The 23,455-nt window shown below is 39.4% G+C and overlaps 4 protein-coding genes across 5 annotated transcripts in view; 2 read left to right on the top strand and 2 right to left on the bottom strand.

Moving 5' to 3' along the window:
* cers5 (ceramide synthase 5) overlaps positions 1–5,499 on the top strand; it is a 36,240-nt gene extending 30,741 nt beyond the window's left edge. The window contains exons 10-11 of the mRNA XM_028575349.1: positions 255–411; positions 4,565–5,499. Of these exons, the coding sequence (XP_028431150.1) occupies positions 255–411; positions 4,565–4,729 (322 nt within the window). The 3' untranslated portion in view covers positions 4,730–5,499. The remainder of the gene's footprint in view (positions 1–254; positions 412–4,564) is intronic.
* Positions 5,500–5,537: 38 nt separating this feature from the next.
* Positions 5,538–8,519, bottom strand: cox14 (cytochrome c oxidase assembly factor COX14). The gene is made up of 2 exons (XM_028575350.1): positions 8,319–8,519; positions 5,538–6,005 (listed from the first exon to the last, which is right to left on the bottom strand). Exon 2 carries the CDS (start codon positions 5,993–5,995, stop codon positions 5,819–5,821), a length of 177 nt encoding a protein of 58 aa, XP_028431151.1. The 5' UTR covers positions 5,996–6,005; positions 8,319–8,519; the 3' UTR covers positions 5,538–5,818.
* A 2,004-nt stretch (positions 8,520–10,523) lies between these two features.
* bcdin3d (BCDIN3 domain containing) lies at positions 10,524–12,442 on the top strand. The gene is made up of 2 exons (XM_028574805.1): positions 10,524–10,765; positions 11,657–12,442. The coding sequence occupies exons 1-2, from the start codon at positions 10,562–10,564 to the stop codon at positions 12,206–12,208; spliced, it is 756 nt and encodes a 251-aa protein (XP_028430606.1). The 5' UTR covers positions 10,524–10,561; the 3' UTR covers positions 12,209–12,442.
* Positions 12,443–13,879: 1,437 nt separating this feature from the next.
* ppp4r1l (protein phosphatase 4, regulatory subunit 1-like) overlaps positions 13,880–23,455 on the bottom strand; it is a 20,484-nt gene continuing 10,908 nt past the window's right edge. For both annotated transcript variants that reach the window (XM_028574804.1, XM_028574803.1), the window contains 11 exons: positions 22,790–22,914; positions 20,983–21,482; positions 20,574–20,887; positions 20,032–20,118; positions 19,695–19,880; positions 18,353–18,514; positions 17,944–18,044; positions 17,544–17,664; positions 16,963–17,097; positions 15,759–15,900; positions 13,880–14,962 (listed from right to left, as the gene is read on the bottom strand). In XM_028574804.1, the coding sequence (XP_028430605.1) occupies positions 14,817–14,962; positions 15,759–15,900; positions 16,963–17,097; positions 17,544–17,664; positions 17,944–18,044; positions 18,353–18,514; positions 19,695–19,880; positions 20,032–20,118; positions 20,574–20,887; positions 20,983–21,482; positions 22,790–22,914 (2,019 nt within the window). In that variant the 3' untranslated portion in view covers positions 13,880–14,816. The remainder of the gene's footprint in view (positions 14,963–15,758; positions 15,901–16,962; positions 17,098–17,543; positions 17,665–17,943; positions 18,045–18,352; positions 18,515–19,694; positions 19,881–20,031; positions 20,119–20,573; positions 20,888–20,982; positions 21,483–22,789; positions 22,915–23,455) is intronic.

Here is a 23,455-nt window from a genome sequence, read left to right as displayed (position 1 = left end):
TGCCGGTGCAGCTGAAATCCATACCTCTGCTGGGGGGGACGTGGGTCTGTTGACAATCTCCGGTCATGCACCTGGATTTAAAGGAAGACATGACCTCACCAATTACTCACTTAACATTACAGTCGAGCTATGTTACTCACCTGCTTGGTTGCCATTGGAATCCAAATAGGAATTATATTCAATGGGCCTCATTAGAAGAGTGCTGGTTAATAATATGGTTAAAGATTAAATCTATTTGTCTCCTTGTTTTCCAGGGTCCTGAACTCCACTATGTTTGAGAGCTGGGCCATAGTCGGGCCATACCCGTCCTGGTGGCTCTTCAACTTCTTGCTGCTGGTCCTTCAAGTGTTGCATATCATCTGGTTCTACCTCATAGCCCGTATTGCTGTCAAAGCCATGCTGCGGGGCAAGGTGGGTCCCCACCACACAGTACACATTACTGAGAATTACTGTAATGTAGGACTTAACAGACTGATGTCATGAAGTGGTGTATGTATGACACGCCATTTGCCATTTTTGGCGTGTTATCAAGATGCATACTCGCTTTTTATCATGTGTATCAATGCCGTTTGGCCTCCATTGACTTACATTACCTTGTGATTGCGTGTGAATTTACGCCGTAGCGAGTAGTATGAAAGGGCGCTTTCTTCTTTTACTAAACCCAAAATGCGTACATACAACACGCCACTTGGCTTTAGAAAGTGGCGATGTCATGTTGGAACTTAAACAATAAATTGATTGACAGAAAATGTATACTATTTTGATAGTGTTTAAAGAACAAAAAGACAATAATTCACCTGTTCCAGCCTCTCAAATGTAAGGATTTGCTGTTTTTGGTTGTCTTATGTGACAGTAAATTAAACAGTGTTGGGCAAGTTACTTCCAAAATGTAATACATTATAGATTACTAGTTACTGTCATTTGAGAGTAATTAGTTATATTACAATATTACTGTCTCTGAATTGTAATACGTTACACTACTTTTGCGTTACTTCTGAGTTACTTTCACCAAAATAACAGCGGAAGTTGGACTTGGCAGCTAGCTTGTGAATTTCACCGGATCAATAAGTCTCATCTTTATCCACTTTATTAATACATCATAGATTATTCATAATCTTTTGTATAATTAATATGAATATGCAAAGTAACTAAAACTATAAAAAAAGATAAGTAAAACGTACAATAGGCAAGTAGGAAAAAATGGAAATACTCAATTAAAAGTACCTTACAGTTGTATTGAAGTACAGCATTGTTGTAAAATGTTTGTTTAAAGCACTTGAATAAGAAATTCATGTTGTTTAGTTTAAAACAGTCTAAAGGAAATGGTCAATAGTGTGATTAAAACTCACTATTTACATTATTTACAGTACTTGATTTACAGCTGATATGTGAAAAGGTACACAACCTTATTTGTTTAACAGTAATATAGTTTTACTGCGAACCGTCACAGGAAGTGCTTTTATTTTGAAGTAGCCTACACAGAAGTTGTCTGTTGTGTACTCTTGCTAGCTTGTGTTGAGATGAAGATGAGATGCTAGATGCAAAACGTGTCCGTCAAGCAAGTTGCTCACTTTCTTGTTTGTAAAACTGCAACATATTGAACAGTAAATGGTCACAGTAAAAGACAAGCGTTTTTGGTGGTCATTCGAAGGCATTCCACTACAGGCATAGTTACTTTCCACCGCTGATAAAATGCAGTGATATTTACATGTAGCAAACCTAAACATTAATTCCCGACATGTTTCTATCTGTCAGCAGCTCGGACACACAGCTGTCCGCGCTGACGTACCGTCACCTGTTGGGACACAGATGTTGTCCGTACCGTCTCTGGTTGGCTCTGACCACAGGAATAGTGACCGGACAGCTCGCTCCAACGCAGCGTAATAACTCCTGAAAATAATGTCCATGTCGCCAATATAGGCTATCTGTCTCTGCAGTCATCTCCACCATCGAATACAGCAACAGGAAATTACACTTGCGGACTTGTTTTTTTTTTTTCCTGTGAAGAAATGTTTCGCGGTGTTGGGGAATTCTTAAAATAACAAAACACCACTAAATGTTGCTTTAAAATGCGTTGTAACTCGCGTTACTGAGATTGTAACGAGTATAATATTACCGAAATTTAATTAGTAATGCGTTATATTACTGCGTTACAGCAAAAAGGAATACATTACTGTAATTGCGTTACTTTTGTAACGCGTTACTCCCAACACTGAAATTAAATATATTTGGATTTTAGATTTCTGGTCAAATATAACACAAGATTTAAAGATATCTCCCTGGGCTCTCAGAAACTGTATTGGTTACTTAACAATATTTCCTAACATTCCTAACAAAATGGTTATTTTCTCAACTGAGTAAATATGCAGCAGATCAGTCAATGAAAAGCATAAGTTGCAGCCTTACTGTAATGACCTGCTGATGGGTTTGACACCCGACACATCTGAGCTATTCCCGCACAAAACGATTGCTGTTTTTCAGCTACTAGAACATACATAATTATCTTCCGACTTGTTTTCTGGTACAAACATCTGATCAGTGGAGTGTAATTTCACGAGGTTTAGTGCAGCTTAAACTCTGTCCAAAGTGGCCTACTTAAAAAAGTATTTCCATCATTCAGAAATCTTTAATTATTATTAGATATTGTGTAAGCAAAGATTAACACATGTCCCAAACCTATTGAACTCAAAACATTAACTTGGAAGAACACCAAATAAATATTAGTCCCAGCCAGACATCTGTTTATGACCAGAATGTTTATTCAAACACATCATAGCTATGGTTGGTGATGAATTTGCTGCCTTTACACTTCTTTCCTAGCTGTCCCTGACTCTCTCTCATTCTCTCTGCAGACGCCGTTTGTTTCCTCTCCCTCTGGAATGAGAGAGGGAGATCCTGTCTTTCTGTCTGTCTTTGTGCAATGAGCCCTTCTCCAATACTCTCTCGCTTCTTCTCCGTTTGCTTTGTCCACTTGTGACCTTTACCGTCTCTGTTTTTGGCTGTAAGTGTCTGACTCCGTCTGCTGTGATTCCTTTCAAAAATCTTTCATTTGCCCTGTCCATTTCTGTACTGATTCAGTGTCTTTGCAGTGGGTTTAAATTGGAAAGCTGTTTCAGTAGATCAGCACTTAAGATTTAACCCCGCTCACAAAGACGGCAGTAAGAGGAGAGTTGTAAATGATGAGTAATGTGGTAATAGTGCCATGAATGTCAGGTATGCCCAACTGTTTTTCATTAGGCAGGAGTGTGATGAAATTGTCCAGCACCAAAACCCTGTGGTATGGGTGAACACCGGTGATTTTCATGAATAAGGAATTTGTGGGGCACGAAGCTGCACAATCAAATACACTAAATCATCATTAAACTAAACCAGTGGTTCCAGCTGTACAGTTCTGACTTACTTGTACTTTACTAGTTGAATGTATTAAATTGAAATGAGCTCTTAGTATAGCCATCATTTACACGCAGCTGTTCTAGCTGTAGCTAGTCTGTGTTACAACTCCATTATGTGAGTTGTCTGCCAGGGAAATCACGACACATATGATTACATTTATGTTAAAAGGTAGACTTTTTCATCATTGACGTGAGGAAAAGTATCCTAGACGTCGTTCTAGCGTTATGCACAACCATGCTATAGTTAGTCAAGCAACTATAAAACTTTGAATTTACACAAATAGGCAGAATTACCTTTTGAGAAGAAAGCAGGCAACTTCGGTGTCCCTTTTAAAATCCTTGCTCCTTATGAGCTCTTTCCATCTTGGAAAAGCCACTCCAAAATTAACCTTGGTCTCGTTGCTTTACCTGTCGCGTTGTCGTTTTAATTCTCTTTTTTAACTTCCTTGGCGACTCAGTTATCTTCTTCCCCTCACTGGCATTCGTCACAGTCAGTGTCACTGAGTTTAAAAGCGTGAAAGGCGGAGGTATGTCCCTCTTTGGCTAATGTATTTTAAAGATGGAGGTGCAACATGGCGACCGTCATTTGAGCGATATACAAGAATACTTTGATTAGTTGGTGGAAGTAATTACACATGAATGAGCACATTTGTGAAAGAACAAAGGGGGTTTTGCTAAGAATCAACTCAAAAAATTACACAATGGAGCTTTAAGTAAAAGATTTTAATACTTTGACTTTGTCATGTGCTTGGGGTTCATTCTTTTTCTATCTATAGATAAGTTTGTTTTTTTAAATACTCAACATTATTACTACTGATGTTTCCTTCAAACACATTACCTACAATTCTGAGAAATATTATTCACTTTTCCGCCCATTTACGGGTACAGTCTAGAGCAGCCGCTCCACACTCAACTTCTATAACAGCTACATGAGTCTCGTGTTTTACCTGTAAGAAAATCACAACATCAGATTCCAAAAAGATGAAGTTGAATTCCACTTAAAATGGTTCAAATAGCTAATTTATAGCAGTGTTCGTTATAATAATTTAGGTTACTTCAAAGCTGGGCGTTTAGTGTTTACATTATTTTGTCTAACCTCTGTAGATTGTGCTCATTTCTCTCAAGTGTTAATAAATAATAATATCCTGTTTCCTCCACCATCTGTCTTCTAGGTATGCAACGATGTCCGCAGTGACATTGAGAGCAGCTCAGGGGAAGAGTCCAACACGCCCATAGAAGGCCCCAAGGCTTCTTTTCATATTCCCAAGGGAGAAAACGGCACTAACGGCCACTGTGCTGCTGCTAAAGCCCGAGGGCTGAACCACAGCAGCGGGTGACGCGAGGCTGGGAGCCCCCTGCAGTTTGTCCCTCACCATGTCTCAGAAACTGTCTTTTGACATTCCCTTGACGTGCAAGACACACACACACACTTTGGAGAGCACTGTACTGACTGTACAACACAACTCAAGAGGTGACATGTAAACACTGAAATAATATGAAAAATCAGTTGTAGGTGAGTTGCATAGCCTTATTTTTCAAATGATGGGAGTGTTCATGGGGAGTTTGGCTGCAGATGTTGATTAATATTAAATGTTCTCTCCCAGTTTTATTGGTCAGATGAACTTGATTATTTTTATCTTGTGGGTTGATTCACACCGGATCACAAAAAGCAGAAAATACTACTCTGGAAGTGAGTTGCATTTCTGATCTGTGAGGTTACAGCAGGTATTATACATATAAATAACTGTATAAAGAGCTACTGTTATAGCTGTGGTTTTATCAGCTCTTAAAAAGAAGGGCACCTGCTGAGTGTGACCAGAAGTACACTCTTGAAAGTAAAAAGAGCAGCAGTTTCTGCCTTCTGCCATCTATTGTCGATTTCTCCTTTTTAAAAACATTGTTTGGCAAATATGTGACTTATTGTTTTACTGTTTTTTTTTTTTTTTTTTTTACTAAGTCTTATGAGACCAAATGTTTATGAAATTGTTTGTCACTGCCTATGGGAGATTCCAGGCATTAGGCCTATACTAAATGTCTGGTATCACGTTCTTATGTGAGGGCCTTGTAAAATAGATATTTACAAATATACTCTGTTGTGAAAGATGTCTTTCTTGTTGCAGTCCTGTTTTAAAAACACTACATTGCTTTGTGTGGTTAAAGGTATTTAATATAATATAAACAATTACAGCCGTTTTTACTCCTGAAACACACTTTTACACGGGCCATTGATGCAAATATGTTCTTGGTTAATTTGCTTGGTGAAGTTTTCATAACATCTTTCTTGTGAGGGCACAAGACCGTCAACAATGAAATCACTTAAATGTCCTGACAGGAATTAACATCTTCATGATTTAGCGACGAACAAAAAAAAAGAGGAGGAATGGGAAATGTCCACATCTGTGCAAAAAAAATTAGTCCACCTCACGTCAGTCTTTGATGACTTCGTGATCCTGGTTTTCTGCAGCCAGTTTCAGCTGTTTTTGTTTCTGCATGTAGCGGTATCCTCGCATCGCACACAAGTAGCCTCCGTAGGCCGTCAGCAGCATCATCGAGGCGGAAAACGTCCGATAGCCGATGTCAGCCAGTCGCTTTCCAGACACCATGATGAGGATCCTGAAGGAACCAGGAACAAAAAGTCAGAGCAGGTTCCGCAGCATCCTACCGTACAGTAGTGGTTACTCAAATACGACAGGGGGTGGGCATTATGACTCCATCAATTTAAAGGTCCGATGGCATGAAAATTTCACTTTGAGGTTTTTTAACATTAATATGCGTTCCCCCAGCCTGCCTATGGTCCCCCAGTGGCTAGAAATGGTGATAGGTGTAAACCGAGCCCTGGGTATCCTGCTCTGCCTTTGAGAAAATGAAAGCTCAGATGGGCCGATCTGGAATCTTGCTCCTTAGGTCATAAGCAGCAAGGTTACCTCCCCTTTCTCTTCTTTTCCCGCCCAGAGAATTTGGCCCACCCATGAGAGAGAGAGACATCATGGCTTTCAAACCAGAAAAGTGGCAGTTGGTCAAGGCCACACCCCCACTCTCCACCTTGCCCCCCCCCTCTCTCCTCCTCAATAGCATTTAAAGCTACAGACACAGAAATGGCACATACTAAGGAAAGCTCATTGTGGGACTGGCTCTAGTGGCTGTAATTTTGCACCTAGGCAGAATTTTGGGAAAGAGACTTCAGATAGAGTATTAGGAGGCACTGAGGCCTATATAAAAGCATCCCAAAAGCAGCATGTCATGGGACCCTTTTTTTTCCACACCATGTATACTGTGGCAGCTGGTTATTTCAAAATGCTGCAAATCACTTTGCAGTATTGTTTTATGGCCAAATGATTTTTGCAACAGTGTGATGGAAGTGTTTTGATGGATAAGGTGTTAAAACGTGGTTAGCCAAAAGGCATTTCATCTGGTTATTTTATCCATTTAACGGTTTCTCAATTTATTATCCAAAAATTGCCATCATATCATGATACATACCAATATTTCTATATAAAATTAGGTATACCCACCCCTAGTACTACATTGTATTTTATACTACTTGATACTTCTATTGCACTACATTTTAAAGAGGGATACTGTGGTGGTGTAGTTATTGTTTAATTGTCACACCTCCTGAGAACCAAGGAAAAATTTGTTTTTCCTAATCATATTTTTTTGTGATTCCATACCTGTTTAAGGTTAAAAAAACATCTTACAATTAAAATATTTTTATTTTTATTTATTTAAAGAATGTCAACTGTAGTGGACACCAGGATCATTTGAGTACGAAAACAGACAGACAAATTTGGTAGATGTGGAGTCATTATTTACATGAAGATAGTCCTGATGTCCACTATAATTGACATTCATAAAATGGCAAATTTTTCAAAAGATACATAATGTAGTTTCTATCAGAACTCAAGATATGATTCCTAACACCTTAATGAACAAGAAAATATATGATTATCATAGTAACGAAACCATAGACAAACAATATTTGACTCATCTCTTATCTTTCCATAAAATGTGCTTGTTCCTATGCTGTCCATTTTGGATTGAAAGATAGAGGCGGTTCCCGGCCTCCCAGCCAATCAAATAACACATCACTGAAAAGCCCAGGATGTCCTCTGTACAGTACAGCAGGAATTAAGAAACTTGCACAAAAAATTCCAAGGAGAAGAATGAAACTCAAATGTCCACTACAGTGGAGATAAGTCAATGGGCTGGGTCTCAGGAAGTTAATATGAACATACAGAACACATAGTAGGCTTATAAAACGATGTATTGTTAGAAATAAAAAAACAACCAACAATATATAAAGTAATTAAAGTCAGCTGGTCTATAACTATAATTCAATAATATAATTTGTGTATCAACTCTGAGGCACTCTGGAAGAAATCTGAATACTTCTTCCACCACTGCAGTACTTGCATACATGTAAGTAAATCAACATTGTAGCTGCAAAGTACAACAAATATAATGCCTCAACGTTCAGAGAACAAGTACTAATTGGCATGGATGTATGTATATAAATAAAATCGGCTTCACTTTTGTACAGAAGGTGGAGACCAATGATATATACAGCGCTATGCTTTATGCTTTATCCCAGCTCTGTAGATCCGGTAAACCAGACTAGAGATGCAAACTCTCAGGACCAAATGAAACAGAGCTAATAGTTTGAGTTTGTGATAAATTACACCGACAATCCAGTTTCAGCCGTGGGCCTGTAAAAAACCTAAACTGGCATTTTTTTAGCCTCAAGGGTTTTTTTCCATTTGCGTTACATTATTGCTTATTTGTTGTCTCTACAAGATAACACATTACCCCTTTAACACTACAAGCTAGCGAACAGTTGGTCAGCGTTGTGCACACAATTTAGTATTATTACTATTTTATCGACTTCTCATGTCTCATCTCAGAGCAAATACTTAAATATTTGTTTACCTTTTATTTTATAAGGCGACAACAAGCGCAGGTTATCTCAGTTGTCCTCAATGTCAGCACGCCGACATGTGAAGTTAGCACGCAAGCTAACTAACCTTCGTACGCTTCATAGACAGTATGGTACGCTTTCGTAAGGTAACGTTACGGAAAACCGGAGGGGACTTTTCTCTTCTTCTGACAAAACTGAGAGCAAAACTGCAGAGCGCCACCTACTGACCCGGTGTCTAGATATAAATAGACATTATATAACCATGGATGTAAGAGAACGGATAGTTCTTTATTACAGCCCACAGTTAAAATAAATCAACAGACACCACCAGCTAGCTAGACTTGTAGTAAATGTTTCCACTTACTATTTTGTGGTAGACTGAAAATACATGACTGAAAGAATGAAACTTTTGCAAGGAAAATATAGAAATATCTCCATATACCAGTGATTCTTGAAACTTTGGCAAAAACATGTCCCACTAAGAAAAGTGCCAATTCTGTTGGAAATTAATAACATTTTCATGAATAAAAATAATCTAGGTTATAATCAGGGGGTCCTTTACACACATGTAAGGTTCTTTTATAGTTTTATCTTTATCTTTATTTTTATTAATTTAATGATTAATTGCTGGCCCATTGCCTACAAAATCAGTTGTCCTCGGATAGGAGATAATCATTTCAACTTGATTAAAAAAACATAAAGTAATAATTTAATTGAATAATATCTTTACCACATGAAATAGTACATTGTAATATGTTTTAAAAAATGCAAACAGTGAGATTTTAACAATATTTACTATTATTTTGTGGTTGCTCAAAATGTGTCCCACATATTCGTCACCACCGTCAGATATTTATAAAAAGCAATAAAGTCAGGCAACTAAAAGGTCAACTACATTCCTGAGGACCCCATTTTCAAAACTTCAGCTCTTCTGCATGCTTCAAGATCACTCAAGCTCCCTTAAATTTGCTATTTTCTCTTAAACTTGTTCATATTTTTGGACACTGCTACTGTCGCCACCATAACATGTCAACACCGTCTCTTTTGTATAAAAAATATTAGATTAGATTATGACATAAATGTATACTTTTTAAGAAGAGGTCTGAAGTAGCTAGCAATAGAGGGGAAACAAGATGGCTAATGTGAACAACTCATGCATATCATGTGAAAGAGTAGGTTTTTGTCACCACCGTCAGGTTTTGGTGGATATCCTCACGGCTGTGGTTCAACCTCGAGGCTGCGGCCGAACCACAGCCGTGAGCCCGTATTTATTGTGATCAACAATTATATTCAAGCCTCCCTTAACGACTATTTGGAGGTTTTTGTCACCACCGTCAGACTGGACGTCACAAAAAACCTGACGGTGGTGACGTCTGACGGTGGTGACAAAAACCTACTCTTTCACATGATAGGCATGCTCAGGATTGGATTTGGACCCAATAGTTAAATGAAGTTGTTAAGCAAGAAGCCATCTTGTGTGGTATACATTTTGGAATTGTATGTTGTTATGAGGCCACTGTCACCAGATTAGTGTCACCACCGTCAGTTCTAAAGTCACCACCGTCAGAGGGAGTTTTATTTGTTTTAAATGAATATGCTTACAATATGTTTCTTCAGTGCTGTTGAGTTATTAAAGTAAAAGTCTCTTTTAATACAAATATATGTTTGTTAAATAAAAAACAACTTTTTTTTTTATTTAGGCTTAAAGTAAACGTTGTATGGTGTTAGATCTTTTAAAGGAGTACACGTGAAACAGTATAAAAAAAATCAACAAAAGTGAATATTCAACATTTAACAGCATATCTATGTACTAGAAATGTCAGATAATGATTTAAAAACTAAATACATATTAGACTAAATAAATAAAACATAATATGCTTTTTATTGTGTCTGACGGTGTTGACAAAAACAAAGTAATAACTGGAAAACCGTCTATTTTATGAAAAAAACACAAAATGAGGAGGTTGCACCAGTACATTGCTGAACAGCCAACACTTTGGTCTATAATGATATACCTTCAGATTTTGTAATTTAACTAACTTTTTATTTTCAAAATTAAAACCTGTTTTATCCCAATTCCCAAGAATCAGTGATACACTATTAGGCATCATCAAATGTAGACTACCTACACCGAGGATTTTGTGTTGCTTTGTTTAATCTAAACCACAAACTATTAACAGCGAACACAAAAGGTCCCTATTTGACTGCAGCCCACGTTTCCAACCGGAAGTATTTTCGAGGCGCACACATTACAATGGCAACATGTTCGATAAGTAGCGGGGATATCGATGAAATAAATGATCCAGGAGCCGCTCCTTATGGCAACTTTATAAACTATTACACCTTCAATCCTCCGGAGAACCGTTTGAGCCTGATTCCAGCCACATTACTCCAGGATTTAGGTTACAGAGACGGCCATCAGACCACACTGATCCTGGACGTGGGGTGTAATTCAGGGGTATGTGACTCAGGGACATTAAGCAATAAGCTTTTAAAATGTATCTTTAACCGTTTGGACTGAACTAGTCTCTTAATTTAACTTAAACGTATCCTTTAAGTAGATGGGACTTTTCACGTGTTTCGATAACATTACACACAGAATGTAACTTAACGTTATAGTCTGAGCTTTCAGAATCAAATCTCTAATGTATTTTGCATACAAATACAGTGGTGGTTACTAACGCTTCATATAATCAAGTACTGTACTTCAGTACAAGCTTGTGGTACTTACTTTACCTGATTATTTGTCCTTTGTATTCGTTTATGCTACTTAATACTCAACTAGTTACATTTCAGAGTGAAATATAGTACTTTTTTACTTCACTACATTTATTTGACAACATTAGTTAGGTTATCAGTTACTTTACATATGGATTGTTAATGCAAAATATAATCAACTATTAAATTATGATATATTATTATGGATTAAGCCCGGCAGTATATAAAGTAGTTGAAATTAGCCTTTCCCAGCTGCAATAGTAGTGATACTTACACGCTAATGTATCAGTAATTATATAATCTAGTAGGCCTATATTATTCTGAAATGGGCCATTCTGCATAATTTTACTTTTGGTATTTTGATGCTTATCCTTAAACATGAGTACGACTTTGATGCAGACCTTTACTTCTAACAGATTATTTTTACACTGGGTGCTACTAAAAGATCGCACACACTTTTTTTTTTTTTTTTTTACACATAACCATGATGCACATGGTGATCCAGTATGACATATATGGCATCTTGCGAGACACAATTTTGAATAGAATTTGAAATAAAGTTGTCCACATAACACAATTTTTCTTTGTAGTGAAAGCTGTCCTCTCCCCTCCCCCTCCCTGTGTATGGCAGGAACTGAGTGTAGCCTTTTACCAGCATCTAGTGCAGGAGTCTGTGTGCCAAGAAGAGTCCGATAAGTGGAAAGTTAATCTCCTGGGCTTCGACTTGGATGAGATCCTCATTCAGAGGGCTCAGCAGAACAACCCTCGGCCTCGCAGCATCTCCTTCATCCCCCTGGACATCACTAAAGACAACGACCAGCTGCAGGATTACCTCGACCACCACGGCTGCTCCCACTTCCACCTGTGTCTTTGCCTGGCTGTCACCATGTGGGTCCACCTAAACCACGGAGACTCCGGCCTGCTGCAGGTGCTCTCTCGCCTGGCCTCCATCAGCCAGCACCTCCTGCTGGAGGCGCAGCCCTGGAAGTGCTACCGCTCTGCGGCCCGGCGGCTGAGGAAGCTGGGCCGCTCGGACTTTGACCACTTCAAGACCCTGAAGATCCGTGGGGACGTAGCAGAACATGCCAGGGAGCACCTGGAGACAAACTGTGGCATGGAGCTCATCCGGAGCTTCGGCAGCACTACATGGGAGCGCAAGCTGCTGCTCTTCAAAAGGAGATGAAACTAAAAGGGACAACGTCAGTCATCATCTGCCGCTGCACATGAGATGCAGGGACACGATCAGGAAGACCAAAGAAATCAATGTTGGGAATGGGAGAAAAGTAAAGTTGATCGACATTAATCTGCAACGATTATGACAAGTTCAAGTCACTTTTCAAGTAAAAATGCTGACCATTAACTGTCTCCAGCTTGTCAAATGTCAAGATTTGTGTATATTAAATGATATTAAACTGAGTATTTGTTGGGTTTTGTGTTCTTGGTCGGACAAAACAAGCAAAATGAAGACGTCATTTCAGCTCTAGCAACTGCTGATTGCCCATATATATTTCCTGTCATTTTGTTGACAGATTTATCCGTTAATACAATTAGGACTGCAGTTTACAATTATTTCATTATTGATTAAGCTGCAGACTACTTTCTTAATTATTTAGTCTATAAAATAGTGAGAAAATGTCTATCCGTGTCCCGGAGCGTGAGGTGTCATCTCAAATATCTTGTTTTGCCCAACCACAGTCCAAAACCAAAATATATTCAGTTTACATATTACTGGTATATAGAACAGCAAATTAGACAGACAGACTTTATGTATACAATAATTACCGTGCACACAGGTCAATAATGCAGAACTAGAAAACAAAACTTAAGCACATGTTCATTTTCATCATTTTAATTACAGAATACTAAAAATAACATTACATAAAATGTCTTTTTAAAAGAAACCATTGAATATTACAAAGGTTGTAAATTTTGTAAAGTTAGGATATAAAATCTTTGAACAGTGGTGCATAATTGAAAAGAAAAATAATTTTCATAAAATGTATATATTAACTGTTCTACTACATAAAAAATGAGATGGACACAAATCGCAGACAGACGAGATGAGTAGACACCGCCATTACCGCAGTGAGCTCTCCTTTCAAGGGAAGAAAGACTTGAGATGCACAGCACACACCACAATCAGCTTAAGTTCTCAAGTTATGTCTAAGTTTAAAAAAAGAAGAAGAAAAAAAAAAAGGACTACCATTTACAACAAAAGGAAAACAAGCTTGAGAGACTACAAAAAGTGACTTGGTGACTTCTCCCAAAATGTATCACATCTCAATGAGTAAAAACCTGACTAAACTGGCCTTGGTTTCATAAACACAAACCGTTTTCCACAGGTTTAAGCTGTACAAAAGAGTTGCAAAATGTTGAGAGACCTCATACTTAAAATCATTCCACCAAGACAGGGAAATAATGATGAGCTGCCTCTCAGTCTCATCACGCAGCCGTTCCTATAACCTACTGTACAACTGGTCAGTCAGATCCACTGAAAGTTACCATGGTCACATAAATCATTATCAGGAGGTCAACCTTAAGGAATTGGAATAGACTATACACAAGGGGGTGGGGGGGACACACATGCATAATCGAACAGTGTGCTTGCTTTCTTCCACTTCTTTCGGAGATTTACGTCACCCTGTGTCACTTCGTCATGAGCCCTTAAGATGTTTTAGTCAACACCAAAGAATCACCCGTCGAAGATATTCAGAGCCCGTTTGAACCGTGGATGTCCCTCTACACGTAAGCCATGCTGGCCAGTCGTGTCCAATCAGAGGTATCTATTTGTCCCCTGCCGTTTGGGAGACGTGTTGTGTCACATTATTGGTAAACAGACACGAGGAGTGGGGGGGAGCAATCAACAGTTTATTAAGGTGTTCTTTCAAGATATGGGTTTAATCAGGAGTTACGCTGAGTGGCAGAATCACTGTTCCTTCTGTGCAGTAGTAGTGGTTTCAGTGGCCCATGAAGACCAGGTGGAGAAATGCAGAGAAAGTAGAAGAGAAGGTAGAAGGGAAACAGACGATAACCCAGAGGACATCTCAGAAGACAAAGGACGTCTGAGACAACAGAGGAAATGAGGAGAGAGACACCAGCAGAGCTACTTGGTTTGGCTGGTCTGTTGCTCAGACAGCTGGAGTTTTTTTTCACCAGGGATCCCGGAGCTGCTGCTTATCATGTAAGCTAATAATGCTGTTTAGGTTCAGATGAGTCCCCCTGAGTTAGTGCACACGTCAGAGTCAGACAGGCCTTGCCCGCTTGTTCGTTAAGAAGAAATCCACAAAGAGAGAGAGAGAAAAAAAAAAAAAAAAAAAAAAAATCAATTCAGCAATTTTATATCAAGCTTACAATTAGCTTTGGAGAGAAAGAGCCCGTTGTAGTTTTACAAGTCTGCGATTGGAGAATTATTGGGTCGATGTTAGTGTGGAGGAGGGTGAGGAAAAATTCAGGCGTGAATACGGCAGCTCCCACAAAGTGGTGCAGCTAACCTCTGAGTCCTGCTCATCTTCTGAAAACTCTGAGAAGTATGCATTTTGTATCGTGAATGCAATGTGCGCTTTGTAGTGCTCAACCAGAGGCTGGGTTGTGTTGTTTGAGCACGCTCATACTTTTATAATCTGATCATCTGACATGATTCCCAAGTGGTCGTTGGTGCAGGTCTGCCCTGCAGGCGAGTGATTGGGGATCTGGTCAGGTGCTGGTGTTGCAGGTTGCGCTGACTGTGCATCAGTCAGACAGACAGGTAGGTAGACAGGCAGGTGGGCTGTAATAGGACTCAGGAGCTGAGGCTAAATCAAGGGAGCTGTGTCCATCAAGCCTTTGTTAGGGTCCAGGCTGGCAAAGAAGCGGACATCCCGGTCCTTGTCGGACTGCATAGCCATCACAGTCTCTTCCAGCTCGTCAGAGTAGGCACAGCAGGGCTCCTTGAAGTAAGCTGTACACAAACCACAAGAACTCTGTTAGTTCAAGTAAAAACCTACCATCAAAATGCTACGGGATATGTGTAATAGAGAGAAGAGGCAGAGCATGTGCTTGAGGCAATATTCTGTATTGCTCTTATTATAAGCAAATCCGATTAGAAAGACCAAGTGAATTGATCATACATAGTATTGTTATCCAACGCCTGATATAACTTATTCCTCACCTCCATTGTTGTCCATAAAACAGACACTGGCTGATGTTTTCCTTCATTTCACATGGGCAATATACTGTAGATTATTTTGAGTTGATCCCACATTCACCTTCTTGCTGCCACAAATACTTGGTAGAGCAACAAATCCGCAGCAGAAAATAGCCCGCAACAAATGCAGTTTAATCCTGTTTGAGTAACATTTGCTTAAAGCAACAGTGCTTAGCTGTTTTAGGAAATAACTTTAAAAAAATTAAACTATTCATTTGTGACATGTTTTAAAAAGATTGACTTCTTCAATAAGAATCAGCTGAAAAAAGTATTGAACACATTTTGGTGAACTAATTTGGTGGCAATAACAAAAATACAGGATATCGTCAGCCTTATCCCTTGTGTTGACTTCGGGTCAAATTGACCCGTTTTCAATTTTTTATAGCATAAAATATGGGACGTAGAAATAAGCGCTGGAAATGTGTAGAAGAAAAATTTAACAATTTAAAACGGAAAAGCAAAAACAAACTGTGAAAAAAAGGAGTCAAAATGTTTTTTTCAAGGTTGATGGGAAGACAACATCGATCATTAAGTTTATTAAAATGTTTACCTTTCTCCATGACACTCTGTCGTAGAGCCTTAGCCACCAGTACGCGGACATTGGCCACCGGGTCTGAGGAGAGACTGAGCAGGCTGGGCAAGAGGTGCTGGCCAAACTGCTCCATGGGCATGCAGTCCTCCTCCACTATGGCCTACAGTAAACACAAAGTCACACAGACAGGCTGGAGTTAGACAGCTAACCTAACACAGGAAGAAGGGAGTCACGAGGCATTTCATGAATATGAACCTCTGTCACAAGAGTTGACAGATTAAGAATGTAATCATGAACTAATCGTTCTCTACAGTATTACTGTAATGAACTAAGAGTTCTCCTCTACAGTATTACCGCAATACATAGCTGCAGCTCTTATCACTCATAAGGTTGTCTAACATGAATATTACATAGAAAACAGCTGGTGTTTTGTCTGCATCTCTTTAGCAATATTATACGACAGCATAAAGTATTACTCTTAAGAACACATTTTACAACCACACACATTTTCTGGTCTTGTCCGAAGTTGAGTACTTTTTGGAAGGAAGCGTTAGACGCCCTGAGAGAAGTGTTTCACCAAAATATCCCTAATGACCCGAGGGTAGTCCTCTTTGGTTCAATCCCAGAAGGTTTTAGGGGAAGAGCCAAAATCTGTTACAAATACTCTTGGGGGCTGCTATTAAGTGTATCACGATAAGATGGTTGAAACCGGAACCACCTATATGGCTTAAAAAAAGTATGGGAACTGTATGAGATGGAACAAATTACATTTGCAGTAAGGCTACAAAGACCCACATTTATAAAAGAGATGGAGCCCTGTAATGAGTTTGCTAATGCAATAAGAAAAGTATACTTTTTTCTTATTACTTTTTTTAACTACACTTATTTGTGTATTCTGTAGAATAAGTAAATATGTGGAGTGTAAGGTAAAAATGTAAAATTATATTGTATGTATGGAATGGAATATTTTGGTGAAAATAAAATAGGAGTTCAAAAAAAAAAAAAAAAAAAAAGTTGAAAATGTTTTTAGTGAGAAATTAAAGGAAATGGCAATAAAAATGTTCCAAGAATCCATTTCATTTCCGTTTGCCAATTGTAGCTTGGACAACCGTCAGACAAGCAATCAAAGAGGTACACAACTATTTAGGGAGTTGAAAAACATGTAAAGAGACAACGCAGCTGTTTCACTAATTCATGCTAAATGTTAGATAGAGTTACAAACCTGGCAGATGAAGGCAAAGGCCTGCCGTCCCACCCACTTGGGACAGTGGCAGAACCTGACGGTGAGCTCATTGATGAAGTTCAGGCCCAGATCATCGGCCCCACATGCATACAGCTTCTGGAGGATCTCTACAACCTGAGAACCCAAGAGGTGATAACACACTTAAATAAAATTAAAATAGGATTTAAAACTGCAGTTAATCAACAACAAAAAATGCAAATTTGTGATTGAGGTGGTTAAGAATTTGTCAACATGTGTTCAAAGGCCGATATTGGACCCATAACAGAGAATTGGCACATTGAGGAGCTTTCGCTTCCTGTCTTAACCGTTGCCCAGCTCGATCAGCTCTGTGCAACACGTCTGGGGTCCGTCAAAATTAATAGACTAATTGACTAGACGTGTATTTTTAGCAAAGCGGAGAGGCAACTGAAAACTTTTGCACCAGCGCAACCAATGTAAAAGATATAGAGTGGAGGCCTGGAGGATTGCCTAAAATACAACCCGGTCAGGGCATTAGTTTATCACAAACCTAACACACGTACCGACCATCATCAAAAACAAATTCAATAATGTACACTTACCAGTTTGTATGAGATCCACCTGACCTCTGATACTTTGTCAGAGCAGAGTGTGAGGGCTATCTGTCTGAGGTAGTCAAACACGTCATTGTGGCTGTACAACTCTATGATCAAGATCAACTGCCTGGAGGGGAACAGCGAGAGAGACAGAGCATTTCAGTCATGCATACTTTCCTGTAAATAGAAGTACAATATAGTGAATTACAAAGGGTCACAATTAGGAAATAAACCGTTCAGGCGATACTGTAAATTCACTGGAGAATAAAATCTAACCCGTATAGTGTTATGAGAGCAGACTTCAGCCCTGCCATAGTGTCTATGAACAAGACACCGATCTGGATAAGAGAGTCTGTTAAAATCTAAACGTAATTATTTCTCAAATGGAAGAGAAGAGGAGACGTACTCTGCCAGCTCATATCTGAATCTCCAGTTACGACTGTTGTCCGTCACCATGAATTCCTGCAGCTGGTACAGGTATTCTCTCCGCTTGTCTGCGTGCAGCAGCTGCAACAAGAGGATGCACATAAACCATTTAAGTTATCTAGTACAACTTATAAAGCAATCACACTGTGATTTTCTTTTTTAACTGGAAACCAAAACTGCTGAGAAACAGCGCACTCGTAACAGAGCTGTGAATTCAACTTTCATCATTTATCACAACAGCATTGCTGAAATGTAATATCCCAAACTGAAACTTATTGCCTCCTGCTCTGTAATGCTCAAACATTATGTAACAAGACCAAACTTACTCATGTTATGGTCAAAAAGTGTTCGCACATTTGGATTGGCAGTATATAAATCTATAATCTCACTTTGAGGAAGTCGTAGAGGTGTTTGAGCACACCAATGCGGACCTCGTCCAGGTCTTTGAGGAAACCATTGAAGATAGGCACCAGATCAGCGGCTGTCAGCTGGTCTCCCAGGATGACTGCCAGCTCGTGGATTGAGAAAGCCAGCGTACGCCGCACCTTCCACTGCAATTGTGAGGGAGAGGGAAAAGAAACACACATTATTAAAGCACCAGTTGTAAACAAGCAGTGTCTTGGTAAAATAAATAAAAACTCCTATGTTGCTTCTTAAATAGGACAACAACCACTTATTGGTTTTACATTTACTGATATTGCAGGAAAATTGTAAAAAAAATTTTTTTTTTACTGAGAAACCATTTATCTGAACCCCTCCAATGATTGGTCTGTATCCATTGTACAGTGCAATGATGTCATGCCAACACAGTGGTATTCAGTGCTGTGATGAAGTAATGACTGTGTGACGGAGTGCTGTCACACCGTCTCTGCTGCGGTTAAGTAAAGCAACATTTCTCTGCCTCATACAGTTCCCTTTCTTGCCCTTCAAGCAATGCATTTGTACAAGTGTTAGGTTACTCAAGTCGAGCCAAAAACATGAAGAAGAAAAAAGCTTGCACATTGTTGTGAATAGGTTTCTTATTAACATGGTTGAGAGAAATTCTGGCCAAACCTTAAAACAATTGACCCTCACTCCCTTTACTAGCTTTAACATTGAAACATACAAACAAAAATGATATACAGTATATGGTACATATTGCCACAACCAAAAGAAAAACACGAGTCTCCTGATTCAATCTACTTTGGCCACTCATTTGTGTCAATTAAACAGTACATTCATTGGACTGTTTTATGAAAGACTTTCTTATCTTGTGATTATCCACCTTGTTTTCTTGTGTGAAACATAACTATAATCATGTCATGCTGCGTCATTTAGCTTCAAAAACCATGTAACTTTAACATTCATGTCAATAAAGCTAAAGTAGAGTAATTCAATAGAGCGATCACAAAGAATAACTTTGTGGAAGATTTTTAGGGGAAAATTTATTTCCTAAAACCTAACACAATAAAATCCAATAAGAGGTATATAAAAAAAACAAACATATTTAACACATCTTAATCAATTAATTTCAAATGCTACAATAGTTCAGTTGTTATGACTATATAGTCAAAATTATCTCAGGACTAAAGTCCCAGAACTTCAAAATCCAAAACAAATAAAATATTTTAAATTGAGCTTTACATTAAGAGTGTGGCTTATATTTCTTCATGCAATTCAACACTAATTTTGGAATCAAACAGCTAATCTAACCCCACATTACCTTTATCATTTTCCCATTTCTCTGCCTACCTGCACATCAGTAGCAAGGGTTTCATATGTGTCCTTGAGGCAGTGCCAGTTCTGTCGTCCCAGAGTGAGCGCTACCCCCGGCAGGCTGAAGGCACAGTGTTTGGCTATCTCTGTATCCACCGTCTGGGCCCGAGCCGGGTCAGTCATAGAAAGGTACTGATCCAACAGCTGCTGGGGGATGACATTCTGGAGATGGGAAGGGGGAGAGATGAAAGATTGTGATGAACAAAGGTTGCACATGGAAAAGGTATTTGATTATACATGTCTGTGCCAATCAATACCAACTGTGAGGTTCTGATCAATATTTCCCAGAAGTATAATAGAAGTGCTGACTGACCTGGATTTTGGGCTTATCCTCAAACACTGGGCTGTGAGCAGAGTCTTCCTTTCCCTCCTCCTCCACACTCTCAATTAGTTCAGACTCCTGAGGAAAATACAAATACAGCACATTAGGGAACAAGCCAACGCACCACACATTAAAGAAACTAAAATGTCTTATCACTCTTCTGATAACACACCCACGCATTTCTAATGAAACACATTAGCTAAGTTTTTACTGTTAAACTCTAAAATAATTACTGACAATGTTTCTTTTTCAAACTTTGACTTACATTGTTGATTTAGACAAATATATAGAAATGTTTAAGATTTGAAACCAAGTTTTCAGGGTATTTAGAGCACAACAATGGGAGAAATCTGTTGCTGAGCTATACATCAAAACCTACACCGTAGATATCTATTGCAGAGCCCCCGTTTACTCCTTGTGTTAAATATAAATCCAGCTTTGAGTCTATGTGGTTACTGAGTATATCTGTTCCGCCATATAACATACAACAGCTGACTTAACACACTGCAAATATCTGAATATATATATCATACTAAAATAGGGGAATCAGGAGGAGACTCTTCCTGGTCCTCCAGGGGCTCCGTCTGCGTCTCTTCATCCCCTTGCTCCTGGACAGGGCTCGACTCCAAGGCTGGAGAAGTTTCCATCGTTTGCTCCTCTTCTGTGAGACTCTCTTCACTCTCAGACTGAACCTCCACAGATTTACTCTCCACAGACATGCTGTTGATGTCGTCCTCGGGCTGCTCTTGTGGCTCGGTTTCAGTCAGGCCGTCATCTGTCGGGCTGTCATCTTCGGGGCTGTCGAGCTGGGCTGCCTTTAGAGCCGCTGACAACACCTGGACTTGAGCTGGATGGAAATTCACATGCACAACTCAATCTACATGCCAATACATTGCAAAAACTGTACAGCTAATCATATGTAATCTGGCTCTATATACCCACCTTGTACATCAGGGTCATCCATGTGCGGTTGCAAACAGTCCAAGACCTTCTGGATCTGGTCGCTGGTGGCTTTGCCAGGGCTGGACTTGGAATCAGGACAATCAAGTTCCTTTTCCTCCTCTTCCTCTATCACTTCCTCTGATTTTTGACAATTTAGCATCTCCAGCTCCCCACTGATGTCTGGTAAAGGAGATCTCCAATAGTTGAAAGAATTAAAGTTCTCGTCTGTCTGCTCCGTGTCTTTTGCGTTCTTAGCGTTGTTTGTAGTCGTAGGGTTGGTGTTGCTGTTTGAGAATGTGTGGATGAAGCCGCCACGCATCTCTTTTGGAACAGAAGTGTGGATGTCATCAAAGTTGTGCATTTCCTCACTGTCAGCTGTTGACACGTGCTCTGGGGACGGTGTGGCACGGCCATCCTGATTGGGAGGTGTGTGAGCAATGGTTCTTCCTGTGTGGCAGCCACTAATGTCGGAGCAGTTCAGAGAATTTAGGGAGCAGTCGCTGAAATGAGAGTAACAAAATCTATAGGAAGAGCTCATTCCTCATATCTAATACAGAATACATATATCTATATACTATATTGTGTTAGGGCTGGGCAATAAAACGATAACGATATGTCTCGCGATAGACACGTAATCAATATCAATAGAAAATGCGGTCGATAAAACGTTCGATAACTTGTTTTTCTTCATCAGAAGAAACCAGAGGTTGTGAAGCAAGTTTGGTTGCATGAACGTCACTCACTCTCTGGTAACCTAGCAACGTAGGGAGTGACACTCTAGCAGCCAATCATGTAACAGTATCAAGTTTGGTTGCGACACATCGCTGTCTCGTGTTCTTCAATAACAGAACCGGAGTGATAAGTGGAAAGTGAGTGCCGCAGCGTGGAAATAGTTGATAAAACAGGAAAAGTCAGTATGGCAGTTTTGGGGGATTTTATAAGTCTGACCGTAGTCAGACCAATGTCGTCAGACCGTCGTCCCCACCAACACTGGTACTACCATAAACTTGTTTTACTACCTTAGCCGCGCTCACACTTTGGAGCACAGCCGTATCCGCTAGCAACGTCCAACAACATCTGCAGCTGCTACACGCCACAAGCAGCAGACCACCATGGAGAGGTACTCTGCATCTGCGCCTTACTAAACACTACAAGCAGCAGACCGCCAGGCAGAGGTACTCTGCATCAGCGCCTTACTAAACGCTACAAAGAAATAACGAAGGCAGACATGCTGGGCACTGTCCAGAAGCCAGGTTACCAACCTAGCACTAAACCTGCAGAAAATAGTTCTTTTCAGGTTTCTTATATTTAACATTTTGTACCATTTTATTACATTTTATTAAGCATTTCTTACTTATTCTTTAATTTTGCATCTTAATGTTAAGAGATAATTGTTACGTGTTCATTGTGATTTTAGACCTATGTTTACATTTTAATTATTTGAGTGTTTTCCATGGTTGTGTTGACATTTCTGCTTTTATAACTGAGTGGATTATAATCAGAGGAATGTTAAGTTTAAAATAAAAATGTTTAAATTTAATATATTTTTCTCCTGGTCCTTATTTTAAATAGGTCATAAAAAACATCAATAATTATCGATATCGACCGATATGAAACACTTATATCGTGATACAGTTTTCAGCCATATCGCCCAGCCCTATATTGTGTAGTGCCAAAGCATATTGTTATAGTACTGCTTAAACATAGATAATAGAGCTCTCTAAATGAAATAATACAATTTCTGCCAAAGTTTGACTTGCTAAGATACATTACAGATTCAAAGGTGACGAAAGTCATGCAGTCTTACCTGTCCAATGTACACCGGCGGACCTCTAGTAGGGCGCCATCCTCTCTGAAGTGAAAGCCTGTGCTTGAGGGATTGGCAAAGGTGGAGATGAAGCGCCCTAGAGACTGAAAGGCAGCCTGTCGCACCTAAAAGCAGGGCAGAGAGGAATCTGTCAGTTTCGTCATGACAACATGGACTTTTCATAACTCTAAAGCCAATCGTCTTCATTTGCTATGATCTTTACTCATTCATGAAAAGGAATATTTGCATGGGGCACCAGGGTCAGATATGGTCCAAAATAGTACAGAGAGACCAGGGGAACAGCATGCAGTTCTGTTTATAGTACACTTGAGTGTCTGCATACACAGACAAGATCACACATGCTCATCGCTGCAAACTGTCTGTGTGGTCATTTATTCTGGGCTTTTTTTTTTTTTTTTTTTTCACATTTTTTATGTGGGTCCACGCAGATGAGGAAAGTACAGATTGGGCTTAGGGCTGCAAACCCTTCGAGACCAAAACAATGACACCCTTCAAGACCCCTTGATAATCATTTTTGCACCCAATTTGAAAGTATATTAAATAGCCAGTGAAGTAGTGTAACATTTCCAGAGATTCTTCTTTTCTCATCAGAGGCCCACCACTTTTTCTTAACCCTTGTGTTGTCCTTCGGGTCACCGGGACCCA

Source organism: Perca flavescens, chromosome 4 (assembly GCF_004354835.1).
Source record: "Perca flavescens isolate YP-PL-M2 chromosome 4, PFLA_1.0, whole genome shotgun sequence".
Taxonomy (NCBI): Eukaryota; Metazoa; Chordata; class Actinopteri; order Perciformes; family Percidae; genus Perca; species Perca flavescens.
Note: the sequence above shows the minus strand (reverse complement) of the source record. Positions and strands in the feature narration are given on the sequence as shown.

Bases quoted from the DNA above. Each gene is read 5' to 3' on its own strand.
- cox14 (XM_028575350.1), bottom strand. From the start codon at position 5,995: ATGGTGTCTGGAAAGCGACTGGCTGACATCGGCTATCGGACGTTTTCC.
- bcdin3d (XM_028574805.1), top strand. From the start codon at position 10,562: ATGGCAACATGTTCGATAAGTAGCGGGGATATCGATGAAATAAATGAT. The intron at 10,766-11,656 runs GTATGTGACTCA...TGTGTATGGCAG, and splicing joins ACGTGGGGTGTAATTCAGGG to GAACTGAGTGTAGCCTTTTA.